The sequence below is a fragment of the Molossus molossus genome, unplaced genomic scaffold, assembly GCF_014108415.1.
Source record: "Molossus molossus isolate mMolMol1 unplaced genomic scaffold, mMolMol1.p scaffold_m16_p_8, whole genome shotgun sequence".
Lineage (NCBI taxonomy): Eukaryota > Metazoa > Chordata > Mammalia > Chiroptera > Molossidae > Molossus > Molossus molossus.
Genome location: NW_023425402.1, coordinates 8,167,814 through 8,191,545, shown reverse-complemented (window position 1 = coordinate 8,191,545; position 23,732 = coordinate 8,167,814). Strand labels below are relative to the sequence as shown.

The following is a 23,732-nucleotide window of genomic DNA, read 5'->3' as shown; positions in this document are numbered from 1 at the left end:
TAGTCTGCTTGTTCATCTGACTCTGGAGACGGCCCACCTGCTGTCTGTAGCTGCAGCGTCTGCGCCCCAGAGGAGGGTAGCGAGGTGTGCGGAGTGGGGCGTCTGGTCCCTGCAGTTGAGGAGGAAACTGGTGGTGACGGTAAACCCGTCCTCAGGGAGCCCAGTCTGAGGGGAGACAGGAGAAGTGCAGGCCCAGCGAGATCTCCGTGGCCTGAGAACCACGGGGACAGCATCTAGCCCGGTGTCCCACCCACAGCAGCCGTCCCGTGGTTCTGAGGAACGTGAGCATTCAGTTAGGTGAACCCCCACCCACAAATCTTCAGACTCCCCTCTGCTTTGAGTCAAATCCGACTCCTTAGCCTGGCGGGAGCCCCGCCCAGAGCCTGGGGGCCGGGGCGACAGGAGTGAGAACAGCCAGTACAGCTGCAGCGCTTCCGGCTGTGTCCCGACCTCCTCCTCCTCGCGGGCGGACGGCCAGGGCACCTCCTGCCCTGCTCCCTGGCCCGCCAGGCCTGGCAGGAGCAAGTGGCCAAAGGGAGTGAATCTGATCCATAAAATGTATGGGAAACACCTGCAAAGGGTCTGGGCTAAAGTTTACTTTTTTACTCTCTCCAAGACTCCATGCCAATTAAAGCTACACCAGATTGCTGGGGAAACATTTAGCCTACTTAAATGAACTAATTACTTTTGAGGCCTTTTGGCTACGCTTCATAGAAAGCAGGAATGTGCTAATGCCTTAGCGATTCATTCCGGAAGGTGTGGAGAGGCCCTTCAGCCAGCACTGCTCACCAGGGGCTGCCTTCTGTAGTTGAGACGTGTCCCCAGGTGGGTCTGGGTCCCGACTGTTGGCACGGCCGCAGGGTGGGAAGAGGAGAGGGAGGCTGTGCCAGCTGCCACACCTGTGCTCAATCCTGGCTCCAGCCCTTTCTGGACGTGGGGCCTGGGGCAAGTTGCTTCACCCGCCTGTGCCTCAGTTTCCACATATGTAACATGGGGATAACACCTGTCTTGCAGGCCTGGGGTGGGGATGAAACAAGATGAGGTGTGACGTGCCTGGGGCGTTGTCCCTGCTCGGTAAATATTGTACAGCACCATCCAGAGCGTTCGCCTTGCGGGCTGCAGCCTGTCAATATTTGCCATAGGAGGCATTTATGGGGTGCCAGGCAACAAACTGGGCGCGGGTGGCAGGGAGAGGGAGCCGGTGAGAAGAACAGAGCACCAGCTGGAGCGGGGTTTGCAGCCTGGAAGGGGAGTCACACGCACGAATGGTCCTAACAGGAGAGGCAGCAGCGAGGAGCATGGAGTTCAGAGAGACGGTGACAGCTGGTTAATAGCTCATTGGATTTTTTAAAATGGAATTTGACTAAACAGAGCCCTCGGGCTAAGGGTGCAGGAGGTGGGGAAGAGGAGGATGTGGGTCAGAGGGAGCTCCAGGTATCTTCCCTCTCAGCCACATTCTATGAGGGGGCAGAGTGGGCCTCAGGGGGCCGAATAGGGGTGCTCGACCCCAGTGCTGAGCGAGTGCCTACTGGGGGAGCTGGGTGTCAGTGAGACCGGGGACGCGGCACCAGGCCCAGTGGCAGAGATTGTGGCACCAGCTAAGGTGCAGAAATGAGCCTGTCAGTCTAGGTTCTTGGTGGTGGGGGGACAGATGTAATAAGGGGCTATTTATAAAGCAGTGGGTGGGTCCTGTTCAGTTTGGCTCAGTGGTTAGAGCGTCAGCCCGTGGTCCAGAGAGACCCAGGTTTGGTTCCTGCTCATGTGTCTCGGTTGCAGTTTGTCCCTGGCCCCGGTTGGGGTCACGTGGGTGGCAGCCAGTTGATGTGTCTTTCTCTCTCTTCCTCCCTCTCTCCCTTCTGCTCTGTCTGAAGATGAATGCAAAAGTGTCCTCGGGTGGATTAAATAACTAAGTGAATAAAGCAGTGGGTGGGTTTTAGGAGAACCAGTGGGGGGTCATGAGTCATGAGGCTGGCGACAGTGGGAAGTCTGAGGAGGTAAGGGGCCTTCCAGACAGGAGCAGGAGCCCTCAGTGGAGGGACGTGGTCAGCCCAGGGAACCTCCTGTCCGTCTGTGGTGGAGCCCACTGGAAGACCTGGGGTGGGGGTGCGGATGTGGTCCACGCCGGCCAGCCTCCTGGACACAGAGCAGGGTGAGAAGGCAGGCGTGGATCCAGAGGGGCAAGTGGAGACACCGGAACAACAGCGAGCAGATGAGCGAGGCTGGCACCCAGGCTGTGGGCTGGCGAGAGACAGGAAAAGGCAACTGTTAGTCTGAAGACAGGTGGGGTCATGGGGTCAGAATTCAGAGCAGGAGGATCCCCAGAGATCAAGGAGACTGACCTTGTTTCTGAGAGGCGTCAGCACCACGCCCAGCCTTCGGGGCTGACAGGGCAGAGCTCAGCCCGTGCACTGTTGGGAGGAGAGAGCCCCCCTCTCCCCGCTCCTTGAGTTCTTGAACTAACAATACAATTGACCCGAGACCAGATTACTAGGAGAAAAACCGACTTGATAGGTGTGCACGGGAGACCATGAATGCCGATGTTCTCCGAATGGTGAACCAGCCATCTTTTTATACTTTTTAGGCAAAGGGGCAATCCATTTGTGAGGAAATGACTGGGCAGGACATTCAGGTTTGAGTGCTCGTCACTGAGGAATCTAAACAAAGCTTGGGCTTGGGGAGTAAACTAGTGAAGGAGGAAGCGCTTTGCTTAGATGAGGTTTCTGGATTCCTTAACCCTAGTGATGAGGGCGGCTGTCAGCCCCCTGCCGCCAGGCGTTAGCTTCTGGGCCGGGACGGCTCCCTGCATCAGGGAGACAAGGGCGGGTCGGTGTGCCCCTCTTGCGCGGGCCACTTGTCAAGGGACTTCAATTCCCAGTTGTCAATATGTCATTATGGGGAATTTGGGGGTGGCCTGCCCTGGGCCCCAACAGTACCCCTAGTGTGCAGGCTTCTAGCTGTTTTGGAGAAGAGAAGATGCACTCAAACAGATTGAGGTCCTACTTCTTTTCCAATTCAGAAATGGAGAATTTAAAGAAAAATCAGGATCCATCTCCCTGGAACTGGTCCTGGAGGGAAGACTGCCTTTTTTTTTTTTTTTTTTAAAGACCTAAAAGACTATTGTTTTAATATAAACCAGGAATTTAAAAACCATCTCTAGCACTTTCAATTGTCACATGGTCATAAACCAAAGACCCAAATAATTTCAAATGCTGATAATACTTAGGCAACAATGCACACGTGTCAGTACGTTTACTGTTGTACACATAAAATGATAGTAAAAAGATGACTATAAACAAGATGTCGCCCATCCATTTCTGTGGTCAGCATACTGCGTTACAGTAAACCAAGTTTATGTTCCACCATCAAGTGTGGTTCTCCCATTAGTTCACTTTGTGATGGGTCATTAAGAATATCTTCAAATCCAATAGTCTCATCACTACCCCTCAAAATATCCAGCGAAAGGTTTGAGCATGGAAGAAATGGAAGACGCTGAACCTGTTGCACTGCCTTGAATTCCATGTGCAATTTTAGTGCAGCAAACAGACCCTGGATGTTTCTCAGTGTAGAAAATTTCATTTTATCTTGGTTGAGCTGGAAATATTTTTCTGATAATTCAGAGGATGACTGGGCAAAAGTTCATTTTTCACACAAGAAAAACCTTTTCGGAGAAGATCATGATTTTCACAAGGTCCACTTGCGGATAGCTCAGTAGCTGGAATACTGTCCTTTAGCTGAGATCCAAGTCCTCTGGTATTCATCTTCAGGTCGCTGGGCGAAGAGCTTCTCTGGGAAGACGGCCTCTAAGAGCACACAGAGACCAGTGCCACCGCACCTGCTAGTTCACCGCAAAACATTGTTAGCGGAACCTTCAGGGAGAGACAGGCATCCTGTGACCAGAGGGAGTCGGCGCAGGCCCAGCAGCACCTGGCAGGGCCCAGACCTGGGTTTGCACAGGCCGCAGAAGAATGAAAGCCCCCAGCTGCTGGATTTCAGCTGATTTGAACCGTTTAGGTCATTTTAATGCCTTCCGAGAAAGCGCCATCTTCCCAGCACCTAAATCTGTCACTGCATTTTATGAAAATCGACTCGAGATATGATTGTAGCCCAGGAAATCGAGCACTCTGTGCATCCAGGCTGTCTGGGCCTCTGCATGTCCCGGGGAAGAGGTTGGCCAGGTGGGAAGGGTCTCGGAAATGCTCTCAGTGACAAGAGGGACATATTAGGGAATGCCCCTTGGTTTCCCATTTGAAAAGTGTGTGTGTGTTTTGGGGGGGGTCCTTGCCCTTCCTTTGCCAGGTGTCCTGGCTGAGGGCCCTTTGGAAAGGAGGAGATGGGTATCCTGAATCTCTGGATGGCCTGCTGACCGACCCATACCGCTTGCAGGGCACGTGGCCCCAACCGCACGCCCGTCCGCACATCCCTGCCCGAGGACTCAGTCTGTTTCTGAGCAACCTCAGCCCATTGAACATTTTCACACCAGCTGGGGATGATGGTTCATTGCTAAATCTTTGTAATAATATCCTCGGAGCACCTTGATATGTGCCTTCACATAACTTTGATTCAATGAGCATGTGTTGGGCACCTACTGTGTGACAGGGAGGATGCTGGGACACCAAGGGGGACCAGACACGGTTTACAACCAGCAGAGCTCCCTTGCAGTTCGGGGAGGTAACGATGGCAGCAGTGGTGGTGCCGATAGAATACGCTGGGTGACAGTGCTGTGCCAGGCTCTGCTCTGGGCGCCCCCACAGCAACCGCCGAGTCCTCGCCGCACCCCTGTGAAGGAGCGTTGCTGTTATTCATTATTCCTGCTATTGGCCCCATTTCACGGAGGAGGAAACTGAAGCACAGAGAGGTTCACGGGAAAGTGCTTTCCTAAAACATGACGTTGTAGAAGTAATGGTTACAAATAGAGGGCACAGTTCCACTTGTTCCTAATTCTGCCCTTCTTAGAGGCACGACGTTAAGCTGACTTTCTCTTCCACGTGTCTTTTCCCTCAATGTTTGAAGACTGCTCGTGGGCCCTGTTAGCTTGCTTTTGGGCAGACTTCGAATGTGACCATTTCTATCAGTAGTTCCTGTTCATGTCACTGTCTCTTGGCCATTTACCACCGCCTCCCTCCCGGAACACACGTTCATTGTTTACTTTTAATTATCACCCAACAATATGTTTACTAATTTGAGAGAGAGAGAGAGAGAGAGAGAGAAAGGAACATTGATGGGAGAGAGAAGCATGGATCAGTTGCCTCCCATCTGTGCCCCAACCAGGAATGGAAACCAAAACCTGGGTATGTGCCCTGACCAGGAATTGAACCCGCAACCTTTTGGTGTACAGGATGATGCTCCAACCCACTGAGCCACCTGGCCAGGGCCACACATCGTTCTTCAGTGTCCTTCCCCAAGTGTGTGTCCTGTGCCGTCCACTCGTCCAGCCCAAAGCATCATGGGCTGGCTCCTTCCTCACAGGGGCTCAAACTAGACGGTCACGCTCCTGCCTGGGTCTGCACTCTGTCTCTCCCAGGGTTACCCAAAGTCCATGCTGTCTGTTACTCTGCCGGCCTCTGTGACCCTTGACTTCGACTTCGTGTTGAGTCTGGGGCTCCTGTGTCTTTCTCACATGAGCTGCTCTTCACAAAGGGTTCCCTCAGCTCAGACCTGGAAATGGAGTTTCTGAATCTAAGTGTGGTTTTACATCTATCTCCATTACGGGTCATGTGGTGGATTCAGTCTCTCGTGCGGTCTGCGAAGATCGTGTTGAACTACGATCCTGCATCCGCGTCTTGGTTCTGTCTCCGGGGCCTGGGCCAGCAGTTGCCACTGGCACAGACGGTGAGCAGCTGAGCGGGCTGGCGTGCTGGGGTCCTCCACTGGACTGACCTTTGGGGTGTGCTGTTCAGCCACATAGCATCTACATAACTTGTTATAACCCACCCCATGTTTCTCCATCTGGTGAATGGCCTAAGGACATCGTGAATAAGAATCAGATGCCTCGTCCTAACTTGATGTCCAAACCCCTGCGCTCCCATCCCAGTTCTGATAGTTACCGACTATGTGGCCTGGGGGAGGTATTTCCTTTCTCCAAGTCTCAGTGTACTCGCCTGTCAAGGGGGTTAGGAGACCTTCTTGGGAAGACTAAGAAAATGCCCAGAACTCTCAGTTGCAATGGATGTCGCCCAGCTTGAGGACTTGGGTGCTCCGCCACCGTGGAAGAGGCCGTTTGGAGTCCTGTGACCTGCACCAAGCCTGTCCTCGCGGGGACAGATGACAGCCAGCATCCTGAGTACTGCTGTAAAACCCGAGTCCGAGGACTGAGGGCTCCAGGAAGACGGGCTGGAAGGGAAGGATCCCCACCCGTGTGGGGAGGGTCTCTCATCAGGGCTCTTCCAGGAACCGTGATCGCTGTGCTGTGCCCAGCAGAGCCCTGCACGTGGGCACGCCGGCCGCCAGGATGGTGGCTGCTGCTACTGCAAGACCCCGTTTCCCTGCCGCTGCGGTGCCTTTGTGCTCCCCCCCCCCCCCGGGTTGTTTGGGGCATCCCTCTCAGCCTGCCCGCGAGACCTTGCCTCTCAGTGATGGCCTTTCTGGCTCCTGCCCCCTCCAGACCCCCACCGTGCTCCCTGCTCTGGCTCTGAAGGTCCCCCCACACTCACCCCTGGCAGGCAGGGTCCCTTCTCTCCCCTTCAGTTCCTGCAGAACAGAAACGGGCTTTTCCTTGGTTCCAGCGGCTCTCAGACCACAGCTCAGGGATTCACCTCGTCCCCGAGCCTCTTAGATGAAACATCAGCTTCTGAGCCTGGTGTCAGACCTTTCCCACCCGGATACCCTCAGAATGGCCACAGGCGAGGTGCCACTGGTCCGCCCTGCTGGCGCTCTGCTGGCTCATGGTGATGCCGCAGTGGCCGTGAGCAGGTGGGATTGGCCCACGGCACGAGCCATCGACCTGTTGGCTGTCCACAGCTGCTGGGCCTTTAGGGCAGATGCCAGCACCACCCACAGTCAGAGGTGGTACAGGCACAGCCCTGCCCCGGACTGGACCCTGGGCCTCGCGGCCACTGAAGCAGGACTGGGCTGATTTGTGCCACGTGCACCGGCACGTTAGGCTGAACCACGTGGATCCGCAGTTTGAAACTGTTGGCAGTTTCGTGTTATCTAACAGATGGGTCAGACTCTAGGCTAATGAGCATGTGGCCCCAGCTCCTGTCCTCACAAGCTCCGCGGAGTCCCAGGGCCTGCCTCTTGCTGGAAGCTCGCTGCAGCAGGCCTGGGACGCGGCTCCAGCGTCGGGGAGGGTCAGGCCACCCCAGCCTCTGCTCGTGGGGAGCCCAGACCCTCTCCAGGGCGTGAGGGTGTTGGTGCCCTCGGATGCTCATGCCCCGCTGAAGTGTTTGTTCGACCCTTCTAACCTCCGTGTCTCTCCACACCTTCCTGTGGGCTGTGAGCGATCATTGCTGGCATCCCTGTTAGTAGGGCTCTCCGTGCCCATGAGCGCATGCCTCTGAGGTGAGCCACCTAGTTAGCGCCTTTCAAATGCAACTCCCACGCCTAGGATGGATGAAACTCATTTTAAAATATAACTGAAGCCTGGCTGGTGTGGCTCAGTGGTTGAGCTTTGACCTATGCACCAAGAGGTCTCCGGTTCGATTCCCAGTCAGGGCACATGCCCAGGTTGTGGCCCCGATCCCCAGTGGGGGGCATGCAGGAGGCGGCCAATCCATGTTCTCTCTCATCGATGTTTCTCTCTCTCTCTTCCTCTCCCTTCTTCTCACTCTAAAAATTAATAAAGAAAAAAGAAATTTTTTAATAACTTAAAGTAATAGATTATAAGCAATAAAACAAAACCCAAACTATTTGACCCCAGCTTTCCGCACCCTACCTCCTGGCCTGCTACCTGCCTTCTTCCCTCGCTGCACCGACAGGCCGGCGGACTCCCTGCCCGCTCTGTTCCTCCAGAGGAAGTGCCCCCGCGGCGGCCAGGCCTTCCCGGCTCTGCTCCGTCCTCAGCGCTCTCCGGGCCCCCACGCCCTCTCCCAGCAGCCAGGATGGCTCTCCACACTCCCACTGTTTAAGGATCGGAGAAGTGCCCTGGCCGGTTTGGCTCAGCGGTTAGAGCTTTGGCCTAGGGTCCAGAGAGACCCGGGTTCGGTTCCCGCTGAGGGCAGTTACCTTGGTTGCAGTTTGTCTCCAGCCCTGGTTGGGTTGTGCGGGTGGCAACCACTCGATGTGTCCCTTTCACGTCGATGTTTCTCTCTCTCTCTCCCTCCCACTCTATCTGAACAAAAAATGGAAAAATGTCCTCGAGTGAGGATAAAAAAAAAAAAAGAATCTGAGAATCAGAGTCAACCAAGGTGTTCAGAACATCTGCGTACGACAGGTATCCTTTACTGAGTGCCTGCCATGTGCCGCATGTCCAACTCCTCGTCTCAAATCCTGACACCTCTGTGGCCAGGTACAGATTATCCCCAGACCCAGAGGGCAAAGAAACTGGCCCTGGGCGACACAGGAAACCAGGTTTTCTCCCTATTGAACCAGAGGACAGTGGTGTCTTGGGCAGTTCTTGGGAGTCAGACAGACCAGGCTTTGTGTCAGGACCTCAGTACTTAGAGCTGTGTGACCTTGTACTAGACACTTACCCTCTCTGAGCCTCAGTGTCCTACATGTGAAGTGGGCAACTAGCAATATTTACCTGCTGGGCTGTAAGGATTAGAGGTAACATAGGAGCTGGAGGAGCCAGGTAGGCACTTGGTAAGAGAGTGCTTGTTGACAGTCTCATTGATGGGCTGTGGGTGCAGACAAGTACCAGGCACACACTTATCTCAGGTAACCCATCCTGTAGACAGGAGCGTGGAGGCCAAGAGAAGTAACTTGGACAAGACACTCTGGTATCCTCCAGGGTGCAAAGCAGGGCGTTCCCTGCCCTCAGAGACCTTATGGGGAGCTGGGAAGACCAGACCCAGACATGGAAGGATTTAAAAGATTCATTTTCTTCATCTTGATAAGTGTATTAGAACAGGTCCTCTAAGAAGCCCCAAGTTTCAGACAAGAGCCACCCTAGTAGTCTAGAGGTGATCTCAGCACCTCACAGCAGGGAGAGATTCGGAGGGCTGGGGAGGCTCCCTGGGGAAGGGCCCTTGAGGGATGGCGGGAGAGAGAAGTGGCATTGCAGGAATGGGCTCCGAGCAAAGCCTGGAGGGGAGAATGCGCCCGTGTGCCCCTGAGCCGGCAGCGACTCAATCTAACTGCGGCCCAGAGGGGTGGAGGGAGGCGGCGCCCCACTGGGAATCCTGTTGGGAGTACAAAGTGTTAGATTTAATCACAGTTTCCAAAGAGATTTGACCACATTTTCAGAAGTCAGTGAACAGACATTTATTGAGCACCTAGTACATGCCACACACTGATCCAGGCACATAGTGGGGAATAAGACAGACCGAGTCCCTCTCTGGAGAGGCTTAGTGTAATCGGCAAAAACACCGCATGATTTCAGGTGCTGACTGACACGTGCTGTGGAAAAGTGTGATGGGACAGAGAGTGACCAGGTAGAAGGGGCTGATTAGTTGGGGAGGTTGAGGGAGGCCCTTCTGAGCCACTGGAGTTGAGTCCTGAGTGGTGCCACGAGGTGGGAACAAGCTCACGACCCAGAACAGGAAAAAGGCCAGTAGGGCCCTGGCCAGTTTTGCTCAGTGGTTAGAGTGTCAGCCCTCAGACCAGAGTTGCAGGTTCGATTCCAGTCAAGGGCACGTACCTTGGTTGTAGTTTGGTCCCTGGTCCTGGTTGGGGTTGTGCGGGAGGCGGACAGTCAATGTGTCTCTCTTACATCAATGTTTCTCTCTCTCCTCTCTCTCTCTCTCTCTTTCCCTCCCACTCTATCTGAAGATAAATGGAAAAATACCCTCGGGCGAGGGTTTAAAAAGAAGAAGCAGGCCAGCGTAGTTTGAGTGGTGTGAATAATGAAGACAGTGGGTGATGTGGACACAGAGAGTGGCAGGGGCAGCGGTCACAGAGGTTGGCAGGGGCACTCCTGCAGGGCTTCATCGGCCATGTAGGAGCTCAGATGCTGCTCTGAGTTCGACGCGAAGCTATTTGAGGGTTTGAGCAGGGGGGTGATACAGCCTAGTTTGTGTTGCAGAAAGACACCTCTGGCCACTGTGTGGTGTGGGTTGCAGCGGGAAAGGCAGAAGTAGAAGGACATGTCGTTTGTGGGCTTGTGGATGTTCTGGGATGAGACTGTGCGCAAGGGCAGTGAGGATCCAGTTTGTCCAATGGCCAAGAGTTTGAAATAAAATGATCCTCTGCCCGTCAGGCCGTGAGTCCAGTTTGGGATCCCCAATGAACAACACAGGACCTGGCCCCAGCCATGTGACATAGATTTTAATCAAAAGACTTAAAGTACTGAGTGGATTGATGTTATTGCTAAAGCCCAGAGCAAGAGGAGGAGGTGGACTTCTCAGGAGGTGGACTCCAAGCAGAGCACGGGGTTGGCTTTCGGACTCTCCCCGTTCTGCAGAGAGGAGTTGTCCCTGCAAAGAATGGCCCCTCTTTAGCCTTGAGTCCCTTGGGCAGCCGTTCGGGGTCTTTGCTCTGAATTTTCAGGGCCCTGACTCCCTGCCAGGAGCTGGAAGTCCGAGACCAAGGCCGGGCTTGGGGAGCTAATGGGTCCTGGGCACCTGCTCTTCAGGCTGGGACTTTAGAAGCTGCTTTGACACAGTGAGGCACTGTCACGTGTGCCTGCAAATCCTCATTCTGCCGCTTCCCTGAACCTCTCTGAGCCTTGGTTTCCACCAGTAAACTAGCACCCCAAGGCCTGCTCATTGGGCTGTCGGGGACTAAGTGACAGAATCACTCAGCACAGTGCCTGGCTATACCCAATACTTGCAAATATTACACTTATGTGCTACAGTCAGACAGCTGGGCCAGGCTCTGTCCCCTGTGCTGCGGCTCCTGCCATAGGACAAGGGACATTCCTACTGCCCTGTGCCGTCTCCACATCAGCAGCACCTTATGCCCCCAGGCCCTCACCACACCCCAGACGAGGAAGCAGAGGCATGGAGGGGTCTTGCTCTGCCCAGTGACTCGGCTAGAAAGCGGCAGAGCTGGGTGTGCTGTGGTCCAGCCCCGGGCCCCTCCCATCTGCCCCGGCCTGACTTTCAGTCTGATGCTCCAGGTTTGATGTGGTGCCTCAGGGCCTAGCCGTGAATCTGTGTGTGAGTCCTGCTGCCCTTCCCCCATTCTGCCAGAGGTGTTTGCTAGTTCCAGGTAACATGAGATGGGAGCCCGAGATTTCATCTGGAGAAAGGAGTCTGCTGTCCTAGTCAACCCCAGGTTCAAGGCCAGGCCCTGGTGACTGATCAGTCTGTTTACTCCTCCGTGTTAGCGTCCAGGTGCACTTCACAGTGTGGCTGAGCTGTTGAGAGCGTGGGCTCCCAAGTCAAGGTGATGGGTTCAAGTCTGGGCTGCACCTTCCCAGCTGGGGCTCTTTGGCAAGTGCTTTGGTTTAGGGGCCTGTGGTGAGGATTAGATGAGCTCATCCATGTAAAGTGCCTGGCTCGTAGAATATGTTCAATAATGGCTCTTCTTATAAGAAGCCCTGAGTGAGCCCTGGCCGGGTGGCTCCATTGGATGGAGCATCGTCCATCCAAAAGGTTGTGGGTTTGATTCTTGGTCAGGGCACGTACCTAGGTTGCAGGTTCGATCCCTGGTTGGGGCGCGTGCAGGAGGCAACTGATTGATGTTTCTCTCTCACATCGATGTTTCTCTTTCTCCCTTCCTCTCCAAAATCAATATCCTTGGGTGAGGAATAAGAGAAAGAGAGAGAGAAGGAAAGAGAGAGATGGAGAGAGAGAGAAAGAAAGGAAAGAAAGAAAGAAAGAAAGAAAGAAAGAAAGAAAGAAAGAAAGAAAGGAGGGAGGGAGGGAGGGAGGGAGGGAGGGAGGGAGGGAGGATCTCTGAGTGAGAAATCAGTGCTTTACCGGGAGAACGGAACCACTGATGGTATTTGAGGCATCCTGAGGTCATTTGTTAGGGGCTATAGAACTTTAGGGGTGCCGTTAGGGTGGGGCTTGCTCAGGCCCCTTCCCCTACATGCTGCAGCCAGACCCGAAGCTCAGGGTCCAGCCACCAGGGGACAGACTGGTGGTGAGTGTTTTGCTAGCAGCTTGGCAGCCAGGCTCTTTGGTAAAAGGGTTATTTCCCCAGGCGCTGGGATGATTTAACGGATTATCTGAACAATGGCTAATTAGGAAGTAAGCTTTTAGGCAGGAAGTCTTTCATTATAAACTTGGTAGATTTTCACAGGCTGCTGCTGGTGCCTGAGGCCAGAGAGGGAACCTTCTCTGTCCAGGCCTGGGCGCTGGGAAGGCCTTTGAACCTCAGTCCCTCACTTACCTCTGCCCTTCTTCACCCAAGAGACCTGACAGAGCAGGGGGTGGCCTGGGAGGTCAGCAGGCCAAGAAGTCACGTTCTCCCTGTGTGGCTTTAGGCCGGCTCCCTCCTCACTCTGGGCCTGGTTTTGTGGCTACAGAATCCTGGACCCCTCCAGTGTGAGAACCGGAGAGAACTTCCCAGATCCAAGATGGTGGCAGGTCCTGGCATGGAAACAGGTCCTCTGTGCCCCTCTCTGCAACCCAGGCCCTCTTCCCAGCTGCCCAGACCTTGGGCCCTCCTCATCCCCAGGCCTGGGCACCCACCCTGGACCTGTTCCTAGAGCCAATACATTCCCTTTTCCTATTTCTGTTTAGGTTGGATTGCTTTCTGGCCTCTAATGTGTGTGTGTGTGTGTGTGTGTGTGTGTGTGTGTGTGTGTGTGTGGTACGTGCCTCTAGTGGGAACCGAACCCGGGACTCTCTGGTCCGCAGGCCAACGCTCAACTGCTGAGCCAAACTGGCCAGGACTGGCCTCTGATTTTAATCTCGGTGAACAAGATTCACAAGGGGCCAGGGCTGGGCTCTGCAGCAGGACTTTTAGAATCCCCGGTGAAGGAGCCATCAGTAATGTCTGAACATCACAGGGGTGTCCAGCTGGGGAAGGGTGTGCAGTGTGGAGGTAGAGAGCACTCCGCCAGCCCTGCCTGTCCCGGCCGGCGCGGCCCTGGGGGCTTTGCAGCTGGGAGGAGGTCTCCAAAACTGTCATTTGTAAAAAGGCAAGAGCTGCTTAAGGCAGGGGACGTTCAGACTGTTCGGGCATGCAGAGCCACCTGCTCCGTACCGAGGCAGGGACCACAGTGACTCTGTCACCCCTGGGAGCCTTGGACCCCTCCCTCGCTGCTGGGAGCCTCCGGGAGGCCCTTCTGACCTCTGGAGCTCTGTTTCCTCATCTGTAAAGTGGGGGTGACAATACTGTGAGCTCCCGCAGGTTAGCGGGCTTTAAATGAGATCATGGGTGTGTGGAAGCATTTTGAAGAGAAGTCATGATACAAAACAGAAGGAGGAGGATTTGATGGAAGGAAGAAGCCACGTTGACAGGCTTCTGGGAGGACAGGGCACTGCTCTGAGCTCAGGATGGTCACAGCACTTTTCCTGGTTAGCAGTGCGACCTCAGTCAGAACACCCCAAACCCCTTTCCTGACTCTTTTCTCATTGGTTGAGAGGATTTGGTTCCTTCCAGTTCTGAGATCTTTAGGTCTAGGTTGTAGGTCAACTTGTTAATCAATGAATGTTTATGGAAATCACAGGCAGAACCAGGACACTCTCTCTCTCTCTCTCTCTCTCTGTCTGTAGAGGTTGGAGATGGGATGGTGGTGAGCTCAGGTATAGGTCAGGGTCACTCACCTGTACCACCTGACCTGTAGAACCATCCAGACCCCCCAGGAGAGTCCACAAGGGGGGAGGGACAGTAAGCACTGAAGAAACTCAGATTTTGGGCTGCCGGAGGGATGGAGATCCAGCCTCATTCGTAGCATTAACATCTTCTTGGTTAGTGACTACTAAAACTCCTTACTGATTCGGAGCCAGATCTGCCTGGGTTCAAATCCTCTCGCTAACTACTTGCTGTGTGACCTTGGACAAGTCACTCAATGTCTCTGAGCTTTATCTTAGTGAATTTATCTGTAAAATGGGAATAATAATAGTACTGCCTCATAAGAGTGAAGATTAAACACGTTCATATATGGGAAAGCCTTGGTGTCTGGCACGCAGTAGGGCCACGAGAGGGTTATGACGGGTGCTGAAGGCCGCTGCGCAGCAGACACGGGCACGGGGCTCCTCGTCCCGCCTGTCTTCCTCCGGATCAGGAATGCTCGGCTCTGTTTGAGCGATGAGGACACGCAGCCCCTGAGGGGTTCCTGTGTTGTCTCACGTAGATAATAAGCAACAGACCGTGGCCAGTGGGGGTCCTGGGCCCCTGGCCCGGCTGCCCCCTCTACCACCCTGGCTCTGGGCATTGCGATGAGTTGACATGGATGTTGGGAGACTTGCCTGGCCTGGGTTCTCACTCTCAGCCCTGCACTGGCCCTCGTCCCAGGGCAGTTTGGAGGGACAGCTGCCTTCCTACCCCCATTCCTGTGATGCAGAGCACCTGGGAGCCATTTAATTTAGTCCTCAAAGAAGTTTCAAGTCCACCTCCCCTTTGAGGGTCTCTCTGGAGCTGATGACATGTATTTAATGCTGAGTTGATGTTCTCGGGGCTCAGTCATGAGGTTTTAGGAGCCCTGGGGAGCATCTTTGGTGGCATGTCGGGGGCTTTACCCACTGGGTTTTGTTGCCAGGGACACATAGTGAACTTTTCAGAGGGGGTATAATACCCTAATTCCAGCCTCTTTCTCATTTGTATTTTCTTTCTCCCCACTGGGAGCCTGCCCCAGGTCCCTGGGGTCAGGGAGGCCCCCTCACCTCCTTGGTTGCCTAGCCTGTTTCCCAGTTACACACCACAGCCTACCCAGACCACACTTGCCCTCCACCCCAAGCCCTCTGCATCAGACCGCTTGGTAAAACAAAGATTTGGGGGCTTCTCTTCAGCGTTGTTGATCAGAGAACTCCTGTGCCTGGTGTTTGGTGGCCTGTGACCCAGACTGTGAGCAGTGCCTGGTCCCCCCCATCCTCAGACCCTGGAGTGTGGACAGAGGGGTTCAGAAAGGACCAGAAGGAGGGGCAGTATTTCTAGGGAGCTGAAAGTGTTCAAGGCTAGCTCTGCTCCAATGACAGGTGGTGAGGGTTCACCCATCCTCCCTTTTCCCCAAGTACACAGTCAGATCACAGGCCTCCACGTGTTGTAGACCAAAGAGACAGACCAGACTCAGACTCCGAACTGGGTTCAAATTAAGAGAGCTTTATTAGCTCGGCGACTGTCCCATCCTACGCAGAGGAGAGAGCAGCCCGGAGCTCAGGGTGGGTTGCTTATGTAGTTGTCTTAGCCCCTGTTAAGAAATTGGGCTGAAGGTTTGCAAGCAAGCAAGCAAGCACATACAGAAGCAGATATCTGCAGTTAGCCATTATGCCTGAGGGAGCAAGCAGTTTCGGGTCTGTACAATGCAATTGTTAACCACACAATATAATGGTTAACTATTAACTCTGGCCGCTAGTTCTTGCTATTCTTAAAGTCCAGGGGGTGAGGTCTGCCTAATGGGAAAAATCTTTCTGTACATTCACATAGCATGTGTTTGTCCTTTACACATGTGCTTCCCACAGCTAATACCGCATTGCTCCGAGTCCCTTCCCACTTGGAATTTCAACCATTCTATGTAGAATGAAATACAGCCACACTGAGTTTTTGGAAAATCAGTTCAGTTGTATTCCTACCATCATTAATAGGGATGTAAATTGTGCCTGAGAGGGACCTGGGGGCTTCTTGGATTTGTAAACCCTAAGTTTTCTCATGTTGTTTCTTTGTTATTAGCCCGAGTAATGAAGGCTATCAAACATCTTTAGTAAGTCCCTGGGTTGCGGATTTCACAGTCCTTGGTGATGAGCACATGTTAATTACCCCTGAGTCCTGGCAATTCATCACTGCCCCGCCTGGCTCACTGGCCTCTTTCCTGCTCTCTGGTGCTGGGGGCCCTTGGAGTCCCCCTCCCTGTCCTGTTTCCAGGGGAACTCCATTTTCTTCTCCAGCAGAGATCCGTCTCTAGGGAATTCCCCTCTATTGAAGCTTCAAGTGGCATTTTAAAAGCAGCGCTGTCATCTTTCCTAATGGGTGTTTTCCCTGCATCTCTGCTGGCGGCGGGAGAGAGGAGTGCACAAGAGCATGCTTGCTCCTTCTGGGCTGGGGTTCGTCCCAGGCCTGCTGAGGGACTCCAGGCTGTTTGAGGGGAGAGGGCGATGCACCAAGGACGAGACAGGGCCGGTCCTGCACAGAGGATTCTCTTGAACCTGGGTGTTTACCTGGAAGATTCTGCCATTAGAAGGTATTTTCCTTTTGTCTGAAGACAGGAATATTAAGAATTAGAAAGACGCCCTGGCCGCTTTGGCTCAGCAGTTAGAGCGTCGTTGGCCCATGGACCACAGTCCCGGGTTTGGTTCCTGCTAAGGGCATGTACCTCGGTTGCAGTTTGTCCCCGCCCCGGTTGGGGCCATGTGGGTGGCAACCAGTCGATGTGTCTCTTTCACGTTGATATTTCTCTCTCTTCCCCCCTCTGTCCCTCCCACTCTATCTGAAGATAAATGCAAAAATGTCCTCAGGTGAGGATAAAAAAAAAAAAGAATTAGAAAGATCAGGAGAGGAAAATGCAAGAACTCATTTGGAACGAGAATTATACATGATAAGATTTTGCTTGAATTTAGGAGTGGGGCCGGAACCCAGTCGTAGTCAACTCCAAGTCTTCCCCACTGCCTTGCACACAGTCTGCAAATACATGTGAAGTAAAACTCATCTTTATTTGATTTTCATAAGACTCCTGCCCGTTAGATAAAATAAAAAAGATGTATAATGGGCTTTGGAGTTAGACATGCCTAGGTTTAGATCCCAGCTCTGCCAAGCTGTATGGCCTTAGGCAAGTTACTTAACATCTCTGATTCTCAGTTTTCTCACTGGTAAAATGGCTAATAACTCACAAGGTCTTTGTGAGAATCCAATAAGATAATGATCTACTTATCTACTGAGCATCAGCAGGAGCTCAGTAAGTGTTCACTTCCTTCCTTCCTCCATCACTGGTTCCCCGCTCCATCTGTACATTAGGGTCACCTAGGAAACTTTGTCAGGCCCCACCCATTGAGATCTGGATTTAATTGTTCTGTGGTGGGGCTTGAGCATGAATGTTTTTTATTTTTTTATCCTCACCCGAGGACATTTTTCGATACTTTGTTCAGATAGAGTGAGAGGGAGGGAGAGAGAGAGAAACATCGACATGAAAGGGACACATCAAGTGGTTGCCACCCACATGACCCAGCCAGGGCCGGAGACAAACTGCAACTGAGGCACATGCCCTTAGCGGGAACTGAACCCAGGTCTCTCTGGACCACAGGCCGACGCTCTAACCACTGAGCCAAACCAGCCAGGGCAAGCATGGATTTTTTTTTTTAAGTTCCTATTAAAGGATACATTTTTTTAAAAAGTAAAATCATGAATTCCATACAAATATAAAATGAACACATGGCAAATATTTATTTAACTCAGTAATTAATGAGGGAACCAGTCAGATACTACAACTGGATCAAATGTAGCAGGTTCTCAAATAAGGTCCTTTGTTCAACGTCATTTTGTTAGATCCATTATATATTAACTCTTGTTGATATCCATTAGCTTATGGAAAATTGTTTTCATTATGTACCATTTCTCTTAAAGTCGCAGAACCTTTCAATGACGTTAAGTGAGGACTTACTGTAATTCAAATAACACACACATATGGACAATCAGGAATGCTGAGATGAATTTATAAATAGATGCAGATCTGCCCTGGCCAGTTTGGCTCGGCGGTTGGAGCGCAGATGGAAGAGTCTCAGGTTCGGTTTCGGTCAAGGGCACATACCTCAGTCGGGGTTTGATCCCTGGCCCTGATTGGGGTTGTGTGGGAGGCAGCCAGTCCCTGTGTTGCTCTCACACCTGTCTCTCTCTCTCTCCCTCCCTCCCACTCTATCTGAAAATCAATGGGAAAATATCCTCCGGTGAGGATTAAAAAAAAAAAAAAAAATGATGCAAAACTGTCAGTAGCCAGAGGGTAATAATCAAATAATCAATTGCATACCAGTTTAGGAAATGTATTTGCATTTCTGCAAACAAGAATCATTAGCATTACTCTGTGCCTTCTACGGTTTACAGAGTCGTAAAGCAAGACAAGGAAAGGTGCAGACCTCTCTGAAGTCAGACATGCGACTAATATGTGAAATGGAGCACCCAGTAATCTGCTTTTTGTACATTTCAATATCTCACTTCCCCAGGGATTCTAATGTGCAGCCGTGTCCTTTTTTTGAAACAAAATCTCACAAACTATGGCCCGTGTATTGATGTAAGAGCTGCTTTGACGAAATCATGCCCACACTGCCCTCCTCTCAGGCATGGAAGACTCCTGGCAACTTGGGACCCGTGTGCCACAGCGCTGCCTAGTGGTTCTCAGAGGGATGTCCCTGCACCAGCAGTGGCAGCATCACCTGCGTTGTTAGAAATGCAGATTCTCAGGCCTCGCCCTCTGGGAGTGAGGCCTGCACCTGTTTTAACAAACCCTCCAAGCGATTCTGATTCCCTAAGTCATTGGGGGGGAGATGTTAATGGGATTCAATTATTGAGTGTGTGATGTGTGAAAAATTCTGGAGTATATGCTCCAGGGGATACCAAGAAAGTTGAGTCTGTGTGTTAGTTATCCACTGCTGAGTAACAAACTGGCCCAGAGCTTAGCCACTGAAACAGTAGGGTCGTGAATCTGGGTGCAGCTTTGTGGGATCCTCTGCCTCACAGGCCGAAGTCAAGGGTGTTGGCCAGAGCCTCAGTCATCAGAGGGTTCGGCTGGGGCAGGGTCCATTGCTGAGTTGTCGGGGATGGTTGGTAGGATTCCGATTCCTAGGGGTGGGTTGGCCACCCCTAGTTCCTCACCACATGGGCCTCTCCATAGGGCCGCTCACAGCACAGCAGCTGCCCTCATCGAGGGGAGCCAGCTAGAGAGCAGGAGAGGGGGTGCCCGAGACGGGAGTCACAGCGCTTTATCACATAGTCTTGGAAGTGACTTGTGCTCTCGTCTGTTCACTAGAAGTGAGTCACTAGATCCAACCCACATTCAAGGGGAGGGATTACACAAGGGTGTGGATGCCCGAAGGCGGGTCTGATCCCACGTCCCTGTCTCTGCCCTCGTATTTACAGTGGAGGCATCCAACACGTCCACACCTACTGGAATCAGTCAGGGAAAGAGGTGGTCATAAGGGCAGACACGAGTTCAGAGAGAAGTGAAACTCTCCGGTTGAGGGAATCAGGAAGGTTTCCTGGAGGAGGCGGCCTCAACCATGAAGGAACGAAGGACAAGCCGCTGGCTGGGAAGGGGGAGCCAGGTGGAAGGCGGCCAGGCAACGGCAGTGAGGTGGGAAAGCGAGGCGCCTGCTCAGGGGTCCATGCATCAGACCAGTTCAACGTGGGCAGAGCCTGGACAGAGGCAGGAGGAGGAAAGCTGGAGCCGCAATGGGGACGGTTTCCATGTTAGATGGAGGCGCTCTGGCCTTGCTGGGGTGGGCCGGGGCCAGGAGAGGCATGGCTTCCATTCTTCCCCGGGCCAGGACGGAGGGCTCCCAGCCCAGTGCACCCCACCCCGCCAGCCTGGCCCGAGCCCACGACCCGTCTCCTCTTGTAGTTCGGGCGGACCGAAGTCATCGACAACACACTCAACCCCGACTTCGTGCGCAAGTTCATCGTGGATTACTTCTTCGAGGAGAAGCAGAACCTCCGTTTTGACCTGTGAGTGGACGATGGTGCTGAGGCCGAGGCTGGGGAGGAAGCAGTGGTGGGAGGGGGGGTCGCAAGACTTGTATTGGGCAGAGGTCCCCTAACAGGGAAGGTGGGGGCAGGGAGGTTAGAGGAAGCCCGGGGTTGGCCTGGAAGAAAAGTGACTATTAGCTGAAGTCCAGCCTCATCAGGAGGTGGAAGGGGGGTGAGGAGAGGAAGCAAAGCACCCCCCCATTGCTCTCAGTTAAGTGCGGGAGGGCGCTGAGCAGTTACCTGACCCCTGACCTGGGGGGGTGAGGAAAGATCTTGGGGACAACTCTAGCTCCACCTCTGGGAGCCCTTTTCTCCCCAGGGCATGGGGAGGTCCCCATTGACCTCTCCTTTTGTCCCAGCTTTTCTGGGATCAGAGACTGCCTTTTGGGGTGCAGGGGTCCTAACCCAGACTGGGTTGGGCAAGGTGTCCTGGCGGCCTTCAGCACCTCTCTGTGTTCCCTGCAGGTACGACGTCGACTCAAAGAGCCCTGACCTATCCAAACACGTGAGTGCACCTGCGACTGCCCCGGGAGTTGGAAAGTCTCCTAAGTGTCAGCCTCCGAGTCAGCCTCGGGCTTCACTGTGACAGAGTGTGTCTGATGCGGGATCCTGTCACTTCCCAGGGTGGGGTGATGGGGAGCTGGGACGGCTGTGAGCGAGTGGGTGACCCTGGTCTTTTCTGTACCCTGGATATGCAGGATTTCCTGGGCCAGGCCTTCTGCACCCTTGGAGAGATTGTGGGGTCCCCCGGGAGCCGCCTGGAGAAGCCCCTCACGTAAGTGTAGAGGAGAGGGGCCTGCCTGGGCTGTTTCTTCAGTGATGGGCCAACTTCCCGCCCAGCGCTGAGGGCCGGCTCAGAGGAGGGCATCAGGAGACCCCATCGCCCTCCTCTTGCAGGGCTCCCCCCAGTTACCTTAGACTCTCACAGGGTCGCCTAAGACACAACAGTAGCAAATTACAGTTATGAAGTAGCAACGAAAATAATTTTATGGTTGGGGGTCACCACAACATGAGGAACTGTATTAAAGGGTCGTGGCATTAGGAAGGTTGAGAACCACTGGTTTAGAGGGACTCCGGCTTGGTTATTGGAGCCCCATATTGCTGCCCTGAGATGTTAACTAGTTCCTCATCCCTATCCTTATTGAGGAGAAGAAACCAAAGCCCAGAGAGGGGAAGTAATTTGTCCAAGGCCACACAGCTAGGAAGTGAGAGAGCTGGGGTTTGTTTGAACGGAGGGTTCTACGTATATAGTGAATTCCTCGGATTGTTCACCCTGGGGCCAGCGCTGGGTATGGTGAGCACCCCCCCCCCCACCACCATGGCCTGCATTCAAAGGCCTTAGGTGCTGTTAGGGGAACGCCACTATTCTGAGCAGGCTCTGGGATGAAGAGTCCAAGGCTTCTCAGTGAAGTCTGAGGGTGGCTTCAGGGACCAGCCAGGGCTGGCCAGGTGGTGGGGTGACCTTTCTTGTTCCTATGTCTCAGAAAGCCCCAGGAGCAGAGCCTAAGTGAGAGATGAGCTCGGGGCACGGGCGGGGTGGGCAGGAAAGGAGGACCAGGCTGGGCTGGCCATCAGCCCCCACCTGCTTCTGCCAGGTTCACACTGGATGCTGTCCCTCCCGTTGATCAATAACTGCAGAACCTGTTGTAGTATGTTTGTAGGGGTGTCTCTCCAAGGCCTTCGTCTCTGAACCCCCAGTAATTGTGTGGTAACTTCAGGGCCCCCAGAAAAGCCTCCTTGCCCCCTACAGGTCACTTCCTCTGGGTTCACAGAAAATAGCTACCATTTATTAAGAACAGGGAGCAAACCCAGGTTTGGGGGCTCTGAAGCTTATAGAAAGTGGGATCTCAGCAGTGAGTGTGAGTCTGCCCCTCTCAGCTCCCAACTGCCTGGGTCAGACGCCCCTGAGTCACTACCCACCGGCCCGCCTCTGGCGAAGGGCACCCCTGGGGGGATTGAGGAAGACGTGAGGTGGGAGATGGGGTAGGAAGCCAAGACTTCAAGGGCAAGCAAGATCTAACTGTGGGGGCTGGTGGAGACGCCGGTGGTGCTGAAGTAGGGGGAGCAGTTCTGTCCCCCGAAGGTTTCACGTGCCGAAGTGCAGCTGACTCCTCGGCCTGTGAACAGCTCCCGCTCGCCAGGCACCTGCTGGGGGCAGGGTTTCCTCTGTGGTCTCACATGCTGCTCGCGGCGTTTCCGCTCCGCGGCCGTGCGCTGAGGCGCCAGGGCCGGGCCGTGGTTCTGACTGGGCAGCCTGGGCAGCCCCTGGAGGCTGCTACACACCCACTGGGCTCACCCCGAGGTTCAGATCCTCGGGTCCCGGGCGAGGCCTGAGAATGTGCATTTCTAACACATTCCCAGGGGTGCTGATGCTTCTGGCCCAGAACCCCACTTCGAGAACCCCTGAGGTACAGTTGCCCAGGACTTTACAACAGAGTTTGGGGAGAAGACTTCTCCTTCCCCGACCTGTGGCTTTTGGTCCTGTTTTGGTGTTTGATCCAGAACAGAAACCTGTCTCCAAGAATCCAGATGCCAAGTACCCCGGCCTCTGAGGATAGGGGTACTTGGACCATGACATGCTCTCTCTTCCTCTCTGCATAGGATCGGAGCATTCAGCCTGAACTCCAGGACGGGCAAACCCATGCCGGCTGTGTCCAACGGGTAGGTCACCAGACACCCTGGCGTCCTCAGACATTCAGCCCGCTGTGCAGAGGGCCTGAGTCCCGGCCCAGTCCCCACTCCACCACTGTGCATTCAGCCCTGGTCCGAGGACAGAGAGGGCTCTGGCTCCCTCCCCAAGGACTCAGGCACTTTGGGTCCCTCTGCAGCTGGCCCCTGCCTCCATCCCGGCTGGAACCCCAGTGGCTCATGGGACTTTGGTGAGCAGGGTGGGGCTAGAGGTAGGGGCTGATAACAGGAGTCAGAGGGGCTGGGCACTCTTCCTTCCCATCCTCTCTCTAGCCTGGTTTCTCCTGCCTCTCACCTCTCGCCCTCCTCTCTCCCTCTTTCCCTCCCTTCTCCTCATCTCCTCCCCCTTCCTCCCCGGCTCCCACTGCTGGATGTCAGCCTCCTCCTCGGGGCTTCAGCTGACCCCCCTTTCTGCGTTTGCTCACCAGCTGGGGGCAGCCTCTGCGCTGACCATCTGCTTTTGGCGGCATGCAGTTGTAGACAGCAGACCCTCCCCACTCCTTCCCTGTCCTCTCCTGGCTGGAGGGAGGGTGCTCACCCCAGCAGGCAGCAGGGGAAGGAGCACGGGCTTCGGGGACCAGCCTGGAGGTGCCCCTGAAGATGAGCATTTAGCTGGGTAACAGCTCCGCTGGCCTTTGCTCCCAGGGGCTGGAGTCCCAGCAGCTGGATTGCACCAGACCAGCTGGGGGGGGCGCGGGGACCCAGGGAGGCTCACAGCGCAGGAGGGTGTGCATGATGCTTTACAAGGGAACTGAGAAGCAGCAATTAGAAAGAGCCAGAGTCAGAGAGAGAAACAGAGGGAGGGAGGGAAGACCAGAGGGAGGGAGAGAGACAGAAAGGAAGGCTGAGCAGGTGGGAGCAGGGCTGGAGAGGGGAAGAGAAGATCAGAAACAGAAGAGGGGCCCAGAGCAAAGAGAGGCCAGATGGAGAAGCTTTGGTGTGAGGGTTTTATCACCTAGTCAAACAAATCTTATCTCTACTTCCAAGACAGCGGGTAGGGAGGGGCTCTGGGGCACTCAGTTCAGCTGCCCCTGTCTCAGAGGACAAGTGGCAGGGAAACCCCAGATGTGGCCCCTGCTCCCCTGATGTGGAGAGATCTGGGCTGCCCCTCTGGCCCAGGATGGGCTCCCCTGCACCCCTGCCTCATCTGTTTGAAGGCCCCTCCCTCTGAAAACTGGTGCTGGGAAGAGCTCCATCAGTAGTTCTCAAAGTGTGTTCCACAGACA

The 23,732-nt window shown here is 54.1% G+C and overlaps 1 protein-coding gene and 1 pseudogene across 3 annotated transcripts in view; one reads left to right on the top strand and one right to left on the bottom strand.

The window, feature by feature from the left end:
* CPNE5 (copine 5) overlaps window positions 1-23,732 on the top strand; it is an 83,988-nt gene that overhangs the window by 16,035 nt on the left and 44,221 nt on the right. For 2 of the 3 annotated variants that reach the window (XM_036248896.1, XM_036248895.1), the window contains exons 4-7: window positions 19,694-19,797; window positions 20,284-20,323; window positions 20,517-20,593; window positions 22,420-22,479. In XM_036248896.1, the coding sequence (XP_036104789.1) occupies window positions 19,694-19,797; window positions 20,284-20,323; window positions 20,517-20,593; window positions 22,420-22,479 (281 nt within the window). Of the gene's footprint in view, window positions 1-19,693; window positions 19,798-20,283; window positions 20,324-20,516; window positions 20,594-21,170; window positions 21,319-22,419; window positions 22,480-23,732 lie in introns of those variants that run through there. The other variant, XM_036248897.1, reaches the window with a different exon arrangement.
* Window positions 3,334-3,760, bottom strand: LOC118621572 (annotated as a pseudogene).